The 16,864-nt window shown below is 39.0% G+C and overlaps 1 protein-coding gene across 3 annotated transcripts in view; it reads right to left on the bottom strand.

The window, feature by feature from the left end:
* RNMT (RNA guanine-7 methyltransferase) overlaps nt 1-16,864 on the bottom strand; it is a 37,171-nt gene that overhangs the window by 5,595 nt on the left and 14,712 nt on the right. For all 3 annotated transcript variants that reach the window (XM_004087759.3, XM_003276709.3, XM_030810816.1), the window contains 5 exons: nt 16,499-16,680; nt 15,469-15,633; nt 12,273-12,390; nt 6,206-6,307; nt 4,814-4,847 (listed from right to left, as the gene is read on the bottom strand). In XM_004087759.3, coding sequence (XP_004087807.1) covers nt 4,814-4,847; nt 6,206-6,307; nt 12,273-12,390; nt 15,469-15,633; nt 16,499-16,680 — 601 coding nt within the window. The remainder of the gene's footprint in view (nt 1-4,813; nt 4,848-6,205; nt 6,308-12,272; nt 12,391-15,468; nt 15,634-16,498; nt 16,681-16,864) is intronic.

Below are 16,864 nucleotides of genomic sequence, written 5' to 3'. Positions count from 1 at the left end.
TCCCTCCCTCTCCTTGGCCTATCTGTTCCTGGAGATACAACAATATTGAAATAAGGCCAGTTAATAATCCTATAATGGTCTCCACATGTTCAAGTGAAAGGAAGACTTGCACATCTCTCACTTTAAATCAGAAGCTAGAAATGATTAAGCTTAGTGAAGAAGGCATGTAAAAAGCTAAAATAGGCAAAAAGCTAGGCTTGAAATCAGCCGTTATGAATGCAAAGGAAAAGTTCTTAAAATAAAAGTCTACTCCAATGAACACACTGGAATAAGAAAGCAAACAGCCTTAGTGCTGATTTTCAGAAAAAGTCTGAGTGGTCTGCAAAGATCAACCAGCCACAACATTCCCTTTATCCAAAGCCTGTTTCAGAGGCCCTAACTCTCTTCAATTCTATGAAGGATGAGAGAGTTGAGGAAACTGCACAAGCAAAGTCTGAAACTAGAAGTTGGTTCAGGAGGTTTAAGGAAAGCAGCCACCTTCATAATGTAAAAGTGCAAGATGATGCAGCAAGTGCTGATGTAGAAGCTGCATCAAGTTATGCAGAAGACCTAGCTAAGATCATTGATGAAGGTGGCTACACTAAATAAGATCTTCAATGAAGACGAGACGGTCTTCTATTAGAAGACGCCATCTAGGACTTTCATAGCTAGAGAGAAGTCAATACCTGGTGGTTTCAAAGCTTCAAAAGACAGGGCGACTCTCCTGTTAGGGGCTAATGCTGCTAGTGACTTTAAGGTGAAGCCAATGCTCATTTATCCTTCCAAAAATCCCGAGGCCCTTAAGAATTATGTAAAATCTGCTCTGCTCATGCTCTATAAATGGAACAAAGCCTAGATGACAGCATATCTGTTCACATTACGGTTTACTGAGTATTTTAAGCCCACTGTTGAGACCTACTGCTCAGAAAAATAAAATTCTTTTCAAAATATTACTGCTCATTGGCAATGTACCTGGTCACCCAGGAGGTCTGATGAAGATGTACAAGGAGATTAATGTTATTTTCATGGCTGCTAATACAACATCCATTCTGCAGCCCATGGATCAAGGGGTACTTTTCATTTTTAAGTCTTATTATTTAAGAAATACATTTTGTAAGGCTATAGCTGCCATAGTGATTCCTCTGATGGATCTGGATGAAGTAAATTAAAAACTTGATGGAAAGGATTCCGCATTCTAGGTATCATTAAGAATGTTCATCCTTCATGGGATGAGGTCAAAATATCAACATGAACACAAGTTTAGAAGAACTGGATTCCAACCCTCATGCATGACTTCAAGGGGTTCAACACATCAGTGGAGGAAGTAGCTGCAGATGGGATGGCAACAACAAGAGAACTAGAATTAGAAGTGGAGCCTGCAGATGTGACTGAATTGCTGCAATCTCATGATCAAACTTGAACAAATGAGGAGCTGCTTCTTACGGATGAGCTTGAGATAGAATCTACTTCTGATAAACACATTGGGAACACTGTTGAAATGACGAGGATTTCGAATATTAATATTACAAAAACTTAGTTGATAAAGCACCAATAGGGTTTCAGAGGAGTGACTCCAATTTAGAAATAAGTTCTACAGTGGGTAAAACGCTATCAAACAGCACTGCATGCTACAGAGAAATCTTTTGTGAAAGAATGGTCAATCAATGAGGCAAACTTCATTGTCTTAACTGCCACAGCCACAACAATCTTCAGCAACCACCATCCATCGAGAGTATTTCCGTCATGGAGGAAAAACCCTTCACCAGCAGAAAAGATTCAGATTCACCAAAGGTTCAGATGATCATCAGCATTTTTTTACCAATGAAGTATTTTTAAATTAAAGTATGTACATTGTTTTTACACACAACACTACTGCACACTTAACAGACTACAGTACAGTGTAAACATAACTTTTATATGCACTGGGAGACCAAAAAATCTGAGTGACTTGCTTTATTGTGGTGGTCTAGAACTGAACTTGCAGTATCTCCAAGATATGCCTGTATATCTTCTAATAAAATACCAATAGATTTTAGGGCAAGAAAATACCTGAAAAGGTGACAAATCCTGAAAACATCACAGGGATGTTCGGGGCATGTGCTAAGATACTCAACAGTGAGTCAAGATCAAGTCCACCTAAGCTGGAGGCCTCACTCCTTGAGATGACTTCTTTTGAAGGGAGGGTAGATGAACACAGCTAACTGCCTGATGGCCTCCCAAGACTCCAGCTTCTTGCTCTTCCAACCCAACTTGTACAGGAATACCACAGCAGTTTTTCCAAAATACTACTTTGGTCATGCTACTATCTGCTCCTTATTTACTGGTTTCCAATTTCTTTTAGTTGAAATGAAATGTGGCTAGTAGCAGTGATTGGACAGAAAACAGGCAGGGTGTTCATCAATTCTGCGGTTCTTGCCAGAAGGTAAGGAGACAAAGCAGTCCCCAGCACTTGCAGCACATCAGCGTGCACAGCATGTCAGCACTTACAGCTGGCCAGTATCATTCATGCTGTCCCCCACTTTGTGTGACCTTTGTGCAGTCCGGCCCTGCCAAATCCCACCCCCGACACGCCCATACCAATTGCAAACAACCCATCAGTCCTGTCCTGTCCTCATTTAGGGTCACTTGAAACCACTAACATGCTAGAGTCTGATTTTCAATACATAATAGCAACTTTCTTTCTAACTTGAAACTCCTAAAAAGTCCCACTTACTGTATAAAATGCCTTCTATGCAGGCATTTCCATTGGGATTTAAAAAAAATCAAATCGTGAACCACTTCCACTTCCAGAAATCAATAGCAATTCTCTCCTTTCTCATTTAAAGCCATCTTCTAGAGGAGCAGCAGTTCTGGTGATAGCTTAATGATCACACCAGTAGAAGTCTAAAATGTAGCCTGGGCCTTTTAGACTCGTGATGGCATGCAAAATACGCTCAACCCACGAAGCCCTCTAGCTTAGAACAGAGCAATTCATCAAACAGCCAAACAATCCTGGGGTGCTACACCCGAGGTGCAATTTGGCCACTGCTCTCTTCACATGTCCAGCCCATCTCTTCCAATTGTCTGGGGCCATCTAATTTTTCATTTGTACATGATGACTAAAGTCCACACTTAATAATATAAAAATACAGTTCTAAGCCACAGCCAGTACCACCATCATGATGACTCGTGATCAAAATTTACACTCTACTTTGGGACCAGCAGGATGTCTAAGACAGGCAACCAGTCTCCATTGCAGGGAAAAAGTAATAAAATTCATAGTTTATGCACATGCTCATCAGTGTGTCAAGCATGATTGTATGCGTATAGCATCCTCCAGTCCGATTTCTAGTAATAGTACCAATGTTCAGAGACAAATAGCCTCAAAATACTGGTCTTGCTTGACTCCTTTCCTCTTCTCTATCCAACTCAGGAAGTCTTACTAGATTTTCCTTTTGCCAGGCTTCCATGAAACCAGAGTTAAAATGACAGATCACTTAGGTAAGCTAACCACAGGTTAGCTCTGTGATCTTAGCTAAGTTTTTAGTTTTTCTCATCTGTGAAAGGATATAATACTCTCTACTCATAAAGTCATTGTGAGGATTAAATGAGTTACATGTGAGTTATTATAAGGATTAAAAACATCACACGCACCTGCACGTGTTCAACACTCAGTAATATCAATATTACTACTACATCCCAGATGTCATTAGTTTTCATTAAGCTCTCTCACCTTTGTTCCCCACTACAGTATCATTAGCACTTAAAAGTTTGCCTAGTAGTATGTTTATTTGTGCCTGTTCCTTCCATTACAGTGTAGACTTCCAGAAGGTAGAGATTTAATATCTTTATTTTACTTTACCTTTCACAGAACTTCATGTAAATCAATAATGTTTATCAAATGGATTGTCCTTAATGACCACTTGTGCCTCAACATCATCAACCACCATGTAAGGGGATTCCTACAGTAACAATGAGGCTCTGCGACCTGACTTCCTCAACACCCACTGCTGAAGAACCACAGGCCTTCACAGATTTGCTGTGCTTCTGGCTTCTCTTCTGAACACAGGAACTTCACTTCAGAATATCTTTGCACCACATTTGTCCCCTATCGTGCACACCTCTAACACATCCTGCTCATGGATGTTTCACTGACTGTTCTAGTATTATTATGCCTTCACTGTCACATCAGAGTGGCCAAATAAAAAAAAAGACATGCAAGTATTCTACAAGCCAAAAATTCCACTAGAAATCTGAGGTAAACACTTCAAATGGAGATGGCTACTTAGTAACAAATAGGCAATGAGAATGTTTACACATGCTCACTAAAGTTTATGCTGAGGAAGACCCTGTGTACAGTGTATCTTCTCTTGGCGCTACACAGCTGTGCAAGAAAGGAGGATTAGACATATGTAGAGATATACGTATTTGTGTGTGTGTAAACACAAACACAACCTAAAATGTCAGAAAAACTCAAAGTTTTCAGATTTTTTTTTGAGAGAGTGTCTCACTGTGTTGCCCAGACTGGAGTGCAGTGATGTGATCACAGCTCACTGCAGCCTTGACTTCCCAGTCTCAAGGAATCCTCCCACCTCAGCCTCCTGAGTAGCTGGACTACAGGCACATGCCACCATGCCTGGTTAATTTTTTTGTATTTTTGGTAGAGACAAGCATTTGCCATGTTGCCCAGACTGGTCTCAACTCCTGGGCTCGAGGAATCTGTCTGTCTCGGCATCCCAAAATGATGAGATTACTGGTGTGAGCCACAGTGCCCAGCCTTTTTTCAGGTTTTAATGATCACTTTGAAACAAGACCTTTGAAATTATCAGTTAATCTATGCTGATGATATACTCACTTGTAGCTTCCCATTCTGATTTACTTAAGGTTCCCTAAAATTACAAAAGAGAAAAAGAAAATTTTAGATTCGATATGGAAGTAAACACATGCTTATTTCTAAATAATTGGCAGACATGGCCAAAAGACCCTAACTTCACTGTAAATACACATTCAATTCACTGTTAATCATATTGTGACCTGAGCATATAAAAGAAATCAGTGAGATTAACTTTGAAAGTCATCTTCTCACACTTTTATCCTCCTGCCAAATTCTCAAATTCTCATTCACAGGGTGAATGTGTGTGAAGAGGGCATAGTGTGTGTTGTGTGTGTGTGTGTGTAACTGGAAAATGCATCTATTTTATATTCTTTTTTTTTTTTTTTTTTTTGAGACAGAGTCTTGCTCTGTCGCCCAGACTGGAGGGCAGTGGTGCGATCTCGGCTCACTCCAAACTCTGCCTCCTGGGTTCACGCCATTCTCCTGCCTCAGCCTCCCGAGTAGCTGGGACTACAGGGGCCTGGCACCACGCCCGGCTAATTTTTGTATTTTTAGTAGAGGCAGGGTTTCACTGTGTTAGCCAGTATGGTCTCGATCTCCTGACCTCATGATGCACCCGCCTCGGCCTCCCAACGTGCTGGGATTACAGGCGTGAGCCACTGTACCTGGCCCTATCTTATATTCTTAATTTGGAAAATGAAAAAATAAAAAAGGCCTATCTTGAAACATCAAACAGCACTGGTGGAAAAAATACAATTTTTGTGTTTTTTTCAAAGGAATAACAAAATAAAGTACATATTACACAAAGGAAATAAATTATATTTATGTAGCTATTAAAGATATGTGTTGCTTTGCACACACCATTAATAACAAGATCTAGTGGCAGTTCTAGTGATGTGATTTTTCCAGACGTCATAAATGAAAACAATATTCTAAGATATTAGCAAAAATGTGCTATGAAAATATCTGTAATTTCTACTGATGACAAAGTCACAGCAGCAGCTAATACCACTGTGGTACTATTGTAGTAATCATTTTTAAAATGTAAACTTTTACACAGAAATTAGTATAAGTGAAGGTGTAATTTTTTCCCATTTAAATTCCTGGACCGCTGAATTCTATGTATGAAATGCTGTGATTCACTGGTTGCCTACATTAGCAGGGAACTTGCAAACCAAGCCTGTAATTTTTTCACTATCCTCACTGCCTTAGATATAGCACTCCATTCTCAGTCCATTGAAATAAATTTTATTCCATATTCTGTGGTTATAACAAGTCAACATCACTTAGTGGAAACAACTGATTTGTAAGTCAGTGAGCCCAAGTATTGTAAACAAGTGAAATAATTTCCTATGTCTCCATATAAGCATGTTCTTTTTTTCATTCTCTATAAAATACTTCCTTAAAACTTACCAAAGGTAACCTTACTTGACTGTTCTTCATGTACTTTGCTGCATGTTCATAGTCATCCACCTTCTCAGAGACAAGTTTAGAACTCTCATTCGCAGGATATGGCTGGGGAAACAAATGAAAGTCCTAGTTACGATAATAACTGAAATTTACAATTCAGAATTAAACACGCTACATCACTGAAATAACATAATTAGGAGAATAATCCGTAAGTACTACTTCAGGAATACAAACTATACATACTTTTGAAATACGGGAAAAAAAAACAAAAAAAACGGAATCCTCTCTTAAACCAATTCTTTTTTTATTATACTAGGGTATACTATTATAGGGTACATGTGCAAAATGTGCAGGTTTATTACATAGGTATACATGTGCCATGGTGGTTTGCTGCACCCATCAACTCATCATTTACATTAGGTATTTCTCCTAATGCTATACCTCCCCCAGGCCCCCACCCCATGACAGGCCCCAGTGTGTGATGTTCCCTGCCCTGTGTCCATGTGTTCTTATTGTTCAATTCCCACCTATGAGTGAAAACATGTGGTGTTTGGTTTTCTGTCCTTGTGATAGTTTGCTTAGAATGACGGTTTTCAGCTTCATCCACATCCCTACAAAGGACATGAACTCATCCTTTTATATGGCTGCATAGTATCCCATGGTGTATATGTGCCACATTTTCTTAATCCAGTCTATCACTGATGGACATTTGGGTTGGTTTCATGTCTCTGCTACTGTGAATCAGTGCCGCAATAAACATACGTGTGCATGTGTCTTTATAGCAGCATGATTTATAATCCTTTGGGTATATATCCAGTAATGGGATCGCTGGATCAAATGGTATTTCTAGTTCTAGATCCTTGAGGAATCGTCACACTGTCTTCCACAATGGTTGAACTAGTTTACAGTCCCACCAACAGTGTAAAAGCGTTCCTATTTCTCCACATCCTCTCCAGCATCATTGTTTCTTGAATTTTTAATGATCGCCATTCTAACTGGCCTGAGATGGTATCTCATTGTGGTTTTGATTTGCATTTCTCTGATGACCAGTGATGATGAGCATTTCCTCATGTGTCTGCTGGCTACATAAATGCCTTCTTTTGAGAAGTGTCTGTTCATATCCTTTGCCCACTTTTTGATGGGGTTGTTTTTTTCTTGTAAATTTGTTTAAGTTCTTTGTAGATTCTGGATATTAGTAGCCCTTTATCAGATGGGTAGATTGCAAAAATTTTCTCCCATTCTGTAGGTTGCCTGTTTACTCTGATGATAGTTTCTTTTGCTGTGCAGAAGTACATCTAATTTAGTTTAATTAGATCCCATTTGTCTATTTTGGCTTTTGTTGCCATTGCTTTTGGTGTTTTAGTCATGAAGTCTTTGCCCATGCCTATGTCCTGAATGGTATTGCCTAGGTTTTCTTCTAGGGTTTTTATGGTTTTAGGTCTTATATTTAAGTCTTTAATCCATCTTGAGTTAATTTTTATATAAGGTGTAAGGAAGGGATCCAGTTTCAGCTTTCTACATATGGCTAGCCAGTTTTCCCAGCACCATTTATTAAATAGGGAATCCTTTCTCCATTGCTTGTTTTTGTCAGGTTTGTCAAAGATCAGATGTAAACTAGTGGTTTTTTTTTTTTTTTTTGAGACAGAGTCTTGCTCTGTCTCCCAGGCTGTATTGCAGTGGCAGGATCTCCACTGCAAACTTGGTCTCCCGAGCTCAAGCAATCCTCCACCTCAGCCTCCTGGGTAGCTGGGACTACATGCACAAGCCACTGTGCTGGCTAATTTTAAAAATTTTTTTTGTAGGGACAAGGTCTTAGTATGTTGCCCAGGCTGGTCTTAAATTTCTGGTCTCAAAGAATTCTCCTACCTCAGCCTCCCAAAGTGCCGAGATCACAGGTGTGAACCACCACATCCAGCCTTATGGTCAACTTTTATCACAATCTTAGGATATTCACAGCTGGAAGAAGCTACATAATTTAATCACCACCAAGAACCATTTAGCAGCAAACACTTGCACCTTCTCTACTGTTAGCCAAAGGCTTTGTATCTATAAATACAGAGCTTAAAGATGTCATAAAAAGAGCTAAATATTAAAATGATGGCAATTTAATAGCCATGAAAAGCATAAATAGCAATTACAAATAATACAAATAAAAAAGTCAAGTCAACATAGAACCCTGTTTAATAATCCAGCCTCCAAAATACAGACATTTCCCATATTTACCTAAGACTCTGGAAAAGGGTCAGAAAAACATGCTGTGTTTTTAAGGGTATGCTGGCCAAATGTTTATCCAAGTTACTTCAAGTGCTATTTTTAATCCATTTTAAGTGATATCCCTTTATAGTATCTGCATTTTGCCTTTTAATACATGTAAATCAGGCCTGGCTCGGTAGCTCATGCTGTAACCCCAGCACTTCGGGAGGCCGAGGCAGGCAAATCACTTGAGCTCAGGGGTTCGAGACTAGCCTGGCAACATTTCAACATCCTGTCTCTACATAAAATACAAAAAAGTAGCCAGGTGTGGTGGCATGCGCCTGTAGTCCCAGCTACTCAGAAGGCGGAGGTGAAAGGATCACTTAGGCCAGGTTTTGGTGAGGCTGGGGAAGGGGTCAGCCCGGGGGGGAGGGGTTGCAGTGTGCCAAGATGCCAAGATGGTGTCAGTGCACTCCAGCTTGGATGACAGAGCGAGACTCTGTCTCCCTCACTCCCTCACCAAAAAACAAACCAGATACATGCAAATCAAAACACAATAAATTACATAAAACATTTAATAGAACCATCTACTCTACAAAGTTTGTATTTTTAATAATTCATTTATAATTCTTTATACTTGTCTTATTGCAACAAACCAGCTAGAAAGGAAGCACTTTAAACTTACAACTCCCTAATAAACTTTTAAGAAAATGATCTATGAATATCTGCTTTGCAATCCTCTTTGTCTGTTTTCTTTATAAACATCCTGCAGCAAGTTTAGGCATTAGAAATTAACCTATTTATTTGCTGTTTTAAAAGTATTCGGCTATTTGGGACTGCTGTATCATTAGCATAAACCACTTTACTTTGTATCACATCCCAACACAGGGCTGTAAGAAAGAACAGACTATCAATCCGTTTTTTTTGTACTTTAATTCCATATATTTTGTAGTTTTACCATATTACAAAGCTTCAGAACTTCATTTTTGAATGCCTGCCAAACTATTTTGTTGTAAACTTGTTCTTCAACTTATCCTCCATGTGATTATCTGCTTATCACTGGACACCCAGTTTCTCTTCTCTACTGATCATTTTGAAAGACCAACCAATACATGATTACAAAGCTGTAAAACATCGTTATTTTTTAAAATTTATTTTATTTTTTGAGACAGAGTTTCAGTTTTGTCACCCAGGCTGGAGTGCAGTGGCGTGATCTTCGTTCACTGCAACCTCCACCTCCCGGGTTCAAGCAATTCTCCTGCCTCGGCCTCCAAAGCATGCACCACCACACCTGGCTAATTTTGTATTTTTAGTAGAGACGGGGTTTTACCATGTTGGCCAGGCTGCTCTACAACTCCTGACCTCAGGTTATCTGCCCGCCTTGGCCTCCCAAAGTGCTGGGGTTACAGGCATGAGCCACCGTGCCGGGCCCAAAACTTATTAAAACATATATATCTTAGTGTCTCCTCTAAAAGGAGTTACTTTTCCAGAACTGTCCCTAGAATATGTTTGCTGGTGAAAAAAAAGAAAACAGGTGTCAGGACCTACAGTTCCATGGCCTACGTCTTTTCATTCTTTCTTCTCTCTGTTCCAATGCTCCAGGAAAGCAGAAAAGTTGTACTGGTTCTAGTGCTGAACCCAGATAAAAGCTGGATGCTTCAGGAAAAGACTTTTGGGGGCAAATATCAAGAAACAGATCCATTTAAACCTCTGACCTGGTCGAAAGCAGTGGCATCCGACTGCTCTTTCCACCTCTGGTCTGGTCTCAAAGTCCCTCCAAACCGTCCCCCATTATGCCACCCAAGTAGTGTCCTAACTCTTATCTGGTCATATCCTTTCCTGCTCCAAGTCCTTTACACGCCCACCAGAGTGACTTGGTCAAGAAGCAGGAAAACCAAAGGATTTTTCAAACTACATGCTATTACTGCTTCTGTCCCCAGACAGCCATGGTAACAGGTCATATCCCCAAGAGCAGTACTGGGAGAGAAGGCAGACTGCTGAAGAACTGTGAAGGCCATTAGTGCTGCTTCCTCAAACATCCCCTGTGCACTCCGGTTTCTCTGCCTGTCCTCTACCAATCTTCTTCCTTCCCAACAGGCCCTTTATATACTCACTGCACTTGGAATGCTTCAATACTGCAGTTCCCACCATGGAATGCATTATTCACTGAAATAACATGCCATAAAATTCTTGTTATCCCATACCTACTATACCTAAGTACATTTTGGCATACATTACACAAGTGAATTCATTACCCATATGCTAAGAGAAAGGCTAAACAATTGACCACTGTCATGCAAAGCACCATCAAATAAAGGCAATATGCTAAAGATATGCTGTATATGTGGGATGGGGGGACTTATCCACACAGTTTTGCTAGTTTTCTCCTCTTCCTTAAGACAAACCAAGCCTCCCTTCCTAATATAAAGCCAATAAAAACATTCTTAGATCTAAAGTATAGGAAATATAACTAATGAGGAATATAACATTTTACTGATTATGTCTCTTAAAAGACAATTTAGAATTTATAGAAAGTCCTCCCACTCAACATTGTGGGAGTGGCTGGGTGCAGGTGCAACTTCAACAGGAGACTTCTGTTTATCATCTACAAATACTGAAGAAAATCTAAAGGTTAGTAAGGCCTTGAGTAAGTCATTTATCCTCTGAGCCTCAGGCTGCCCACTAAAAAAATGTGAAAACTGGCCGGGTACAGTGGCTCACATCTGTAATCCCAGTACTTTGGGAGGCCAAGGCAGGGGGATCGCTTGATGAGGCCAGGAGTTTGAGACCAGCCTGGGCAACATGGCAAAACCTCATCAGTACAAAAAGTTTAAAACTGAGACAGGTGTGGTGACACACACTTGTAGTCAGTTACTCAGGAGGGTGAGGTGGGAGGATCACCTTCCAGAAGGTGAAGGCCTCAGTAAGCTGTGATCACATCACTGCACTCCAGCCTGGGCAACAGGGCGAGATCCTGTCATTAAAAAAAAAAAAAAAGGAAAAAAAAAAGTGAGAAGTTACCGTTCTGCCTACTTCATGGAGGTAATTATAAGGATAAATAAGTCAGAGTATGCTTAAAGTACTTAAACTGAATAAACTCTCTAAAGAAGTTTAATGTCCATTTGATGAATATGATTCTACTGATCAATAATAAAAATGCTCACTGAATATTTTAGGTCTGTCCAACCAAACACTGTCTGGTAAGGAGAAAAAGGAAAAACAATCCATGGCTGTGTAACTGAAGCTTATATAGATACCTTCACCGCTGCATTAGGACAGGAGAGGTCTTAGCAACAACATAGTCTAAAAGACTGGAACCCTGCTAAAGAATTACCGTACAATAAAATTATGTATGGTTTGAGCTTGTCTGGACACTGGCCAGGAAGGTTCTAAATTACTGTCGTAACCAAAAGGCACTGTTGTAAAGAACTGGTTCTCAACTTGGGGCAATTTTGCCCAGCAGGGGACATTTGGCAATGTCTGGAGAGAGTTTTCTGGATATCATAACTGAGGACAAGAGTGTTACTGGAAGGCATCTAGTGCGTAGAAGCCAGGAATGCTACTGAATATCCTACAATGCACAGCATCCCACAGCAAGGAATTATCCAGAACAAAATGTCAACAGTCCTGAGGCTGAGAAATCCTATTTTAAAGCAGTACTATCTAGAAAACAGAATTTGGTAACAGCAGTACTCATTCTTTCATCAAGTATTTACTGAGCACTCACCATGCAGTTTCTGTATCAAGCTCTGTCCTAGGTGCTGAAAAGCGTAATACACATAAACTATTTCATGTTCAGATGGCCTTGCAAGGATCTCAAGAACAGCCGAACAAGTTCACCATGACTGGAATTTTTACATCTTTTCTAAATACTCACCTCCAAGGCCTGCATTCGTTTTAACAGCATTTTATTTTCATTGTTCTTAATCTTTTCTTCGTAGAATTCTAGAAATGTTTTTTTGTAGACTAGTTTCATATTGTATTTCTTTGCCATTCTGTCCAAAAAAGAATACTTAATGAAAAAGCTTCCACATGTTTGTAATTCCTCAACTTACTTTTGTACAGCAATGACATCTTCTGGACTTAACTAAAAAAGCTATCATTTCCTTGATAAATTCACAACAGAGTAATACAAAATGAATCAAGAGTAACGTATCACACCTAAAAGAAACATGCATTCTAAATCTCAGGGGTTTCAGAGAGCTCTATTAGTATAACATAAAGGTCAGGAAGCAAATGAGAGTCTCCGGAGCTGTGAGATGCGGAAGAAGCAGTGTAGGAAACTCTTTTCTACTGATTCCATTTCACTTTACTCGATCTCTCACAGCTGCACTGCAAACAGCTGCCGACTTCCTTCTTAAAGATTCACTTTCATCTCTTGACTTCTCTGGCAAGATACACTATTAATTTTTCCCCTACATCATGAACTGCTTCTTTGCAGGTTTTTTTTTTTTTCCTTTTTCCTTACAGGTTTTTTTTTACCCAACTTCTAAACTTCAAGGTTCTGAAGAGTACAGTCCAGAGCCCTACTCACTTCCACCCCCCAGCTATCGGTAGTTCAGCTGTCTCTCATCACTCATGGATTCTACCGCTTATTAGAAATCTTCACCTGCATGTGTCACTGGCACTCTCTAACTTCCCACATCTAAGGCTGAACATCACTGCTCTTTTTCTGCCGATCTTTGCCATTTCAGTAAATCCATCTAGTGATCCATGCCATCTCCCCTTCTCTTTTACCCAGTGCTCAATACACATCACTAAGTCCTATTCTACCTAGAAAACTTCAATTTCAAATAGGTCCACTTCTTACCTCCTGCATTTGGCACCATCCTGCTGCTTCAGTCACCATCACCACTCAGTGGTACCAGTCCATAAACTCACTTTGCTTGTCCCCTGCTTCTATTCTTACTCTCCCCCAATGAATTTTCCAACCGCAGCCAGATTAAGCATTCAGAAATGCGGACCTGAGTCATGTCACCACTACCCTCCTTAACACCCTCCACTGGGCTCCAGTACACTTAGGACACAGAACATGGTCTCAAAGACATTGATCTGTAAAAGAATGCTGCCTCATTTTGGGATAGCCCCCACTGTCAGTCAGGATGGGCCTTCTTTCAACGTCTTGGACTAGCCTAGCTTTCCCACTGCTGGGCCCTCACACACGCTGTCCTCTTGTCAGGAGCATTCTTCCCTCCAGTCCTCAGCTGCCCACCTACTTTTCCATCCTTTAGATCCTGACTCAAACATTGCTTCTTTACAGGTACCTTCCTTAAATCTTCAATTATATTAGGTCTCTCCATTAGACTCTCAGGTATTTTTTTTCCTCACTGCATTTGCCAAGTTTATAATTATATATCTGTAGACAACAAGAGGGAGCCTGGAGATGACTTCAGGCAGCAGTTAAAGGAAGAGTGGAAGAAAGGGGAGAAACCCTGAAAATTAGGTGGGAGGGCTCGTGTACAGGGTGGCATTTGAGGGGATAGGGTAACGGCAAACACTGAAGGGCCACTGAGGTTTCTATGTAAGAGGTATATGTAAGGCAGGATTGTATTACTTCAATTAATCCTCCTTGGAAAGGCAACATGAGCAAAATTAAGTCTTTTATTCCAGGCAGTTCATTTTCTTTTGTAAATCTCTAAAATAAGCCTTTAGAAATGAAATCAAGTTTTACACCTAAAAAATATCATGATTCAAAGAATTGAGGCCCAATTTGAATAAGTTTTGCCACACAAAAAGCTTATTTCTGTTAAGTTTCTTAATGAAATAGCAAAAAGGCATCTCAAAATCCCCATACATTTTCAGATTCTGTTTCATCCAATACTGTTTCAATAAATAATCTTTTAAAAAATTAGATATTAAACTGATGACTTAGGTTTACTATCATTAGGCAATTTAACTTAAAAAAAAAAAAGATCGCTAGGTCTTAACATTTAAAACAAATCTTTTGTTTTGTTATCTTTTTGATTATACTAAAATCACCAAACTGTTAACTAAAATCTCAAGCTAACATATTAAACATACTCAACAACATTCCACAATTAAGTTCTTTTTTAAATAAAGTTGAAGAGCAGTAACGTTTCCCCAGTTTATTAGTTTTAAAAATTAAAAAGCAAAATGTAACTGATATTTTTAAATTTTGTAAATGGTTTATATTTATAAAATTATGCACAGTATTTTCCTCATGTTCAGTCACAATGCTACTTGGCTTTCTTATATTATTGAATAAGCTGTTATAGAACTCCTGAAAATACTGTAACCCTAATTTTACAGACTGACTGAGTTACAATTAAAATAATCACCAAGCAGAAGTAAGCAGACAATATACCTCTTCTTTTTCTCAGTTAATATCCAAAACAAAAGATTTTTGTTTCTAAAAAGTAGAAAATCAAGTTCAATCAATCATGACATGGCCTACATTTAAGCTGACTTTTATACTCTCCCTACCAGGCAAACTCTGGAAACCAAGGTGTATCACAAGGCCTTGAAGCCTTACCTGGTAAGGCCCAGTTACCCCCAGCTTTTCCTGTGTCTACAGTTTGCCAGGACTCCTAGGAATTCAGCCACATGGGAGAATACATTCCTGAATCAGGATTTTATCATCAACATTGCCTGTGAGACATAGGCAATTTCAAAGCTATAGTGAAATGCAAACAACTTTTAATACTCATCTCTGTCAATAGGAGGATCTTTGATTCATGAAGACTCATTGTTTATCATCAAAGTTACCAGCAGTCACTAAAAAAAAAAAACTTTTGCTATTTGCAGTGTCAGGCATTTTGTGCCACAAGCTGAAGGCAACTGGTTCCCTTTTTCACCCATAGGATTAAAAAATTCCAGGAATGAGAGAAAACTAAGTTAGGCTCTATGAGACCTATGGCAATAATCCCCTAGATATGAGGCTAGTCATTTTTTTGTTTTTGTTTTTTTTTTTAAAAACACAAAAACAAAAAAACAAGATTATACTTTTTCTTTGGCCCTCATTTAAAATAAAGAGTAAAAGAAATATTGCTTTTCCCCCCTTTTCTTTCCCTTAAGACAAAAAGAAAAGAGTGAACAGATTAATGACTTCTTACTCATTTAGCAATGGAAAATAGACCAAGAATTCAGGAACATCCACAACACCTTCCAAGTTGAAGTCATATTTGCAGCCAAATAAAGGATAATCTCCTTTCTTCTGAAATTTCACAGTATATATTTCATTTCCAAATGATTCTGTTTCTGAAGCTTCAAGGCGTCTTCTATCAAGGTTATCCCCCAATCAAAATAAAAAGATTAAAATTGTGATTAGTGTAGACTTATTTTGATCAGATTATGCATGTGAAAAACTACATGATGCACACTTGATTAGCTTTTTAATTAGATCTGGGCTACCCCCTTTTTTTTTTTTTTTTAAAGTGACAAGGTCTTAATCTGTCATTCAGGCAGAATGACAGATGGTGGCAGAATGACAGAATGTGGTGGTGTGATCATAGCTCACTAAAGTCACCAACTCCTGGGCTCAAGTGATCCTCCTGCCTCAGCCTCCTGAGCAAGGACTACAGGAGCGTACCACCATGCTAGCTAATTTGTAAGTTTTTTGTAAAGATAAGGTCTCACTATGTTGTCCAGGCTGGTCTCAAACTCCTGGCCTCAAGCAATCCTCCTGTCTTGGCCTCCCAAAGTGCTAGGATTATAGGGATGAGCCACTGCACTCTCCTGATTTGAGCTACTTTTAAGAAGCAATATACTAAAAGATCACCAACAGTCACACCAATAAAATTAAGCTGGAAGTAGGTATCACTCTCATGACAGCTGGTTAATCTCTGTGCCTGTCCATCTGACCTGCAGTTTGTCTATCAGTATAACTTCAGTCTCTAACTTACACATAAAACTTTTAACACATAAAACATGAACTTTTAAAACACACAAAACATGAACTTTTAAAAGTTCATCTGTAAATTTGTCTATTGAATTTAAATTTTGAATGTCTACTCAAATATCTTATGAAAGTGTTCAACACTTATAAGATTAAAATAGCATATTTTAATAAAATCTACCTCTGATAAACATTTGCTACTTAATACTGAATATTTTATAAACCACAATATATTTAAAAGTACTTACATCAATTCAAAGCTATTGGGAGTAGTACCAATAAAATAGCCCCCAGGGCTAAGTCTCTCACATGCATTTCTCAGCATCATGTCAGCCTGCTCATAGGACTCAAATGAGTAATGACAGACAAACTGACAACTGCAGATGTCAAAACACATTTGTGGGTCACGAAATTTGTCAATCAGAAGTTCCTGAAACAAATTAAAATGAGTTATGATTGTGAGGTAACTACAACACAGATTAAAAACTTTTTAGTAAATTAACTTCTAGAACATAAGGTTCTTCCTTTCCCTCACAATCTTCAGCCTATTCTTTCCCTTGTACAATAAAGGACACACACAAATCATGCATGTATTCTAGTTTAACAGAATAATT

Source organism: Nomascus leucogenys, chromosome 4 (assembly GCF_006542625.1).
Source record: "Nomascus leucogenys isolate Asia chromosome 4, Asia_NLE_v1, whole genome shotgun sequence".
NCBI classification, from domain to species: Eukaryota; Metazoa; Chordata; class Mammalia; order Primates; family Hylobatidae; genus Nomascus; species Nomascus leucogenys.
This window is presented reverse-complemented; position numbering and strand designations above follow the sequence as displayed.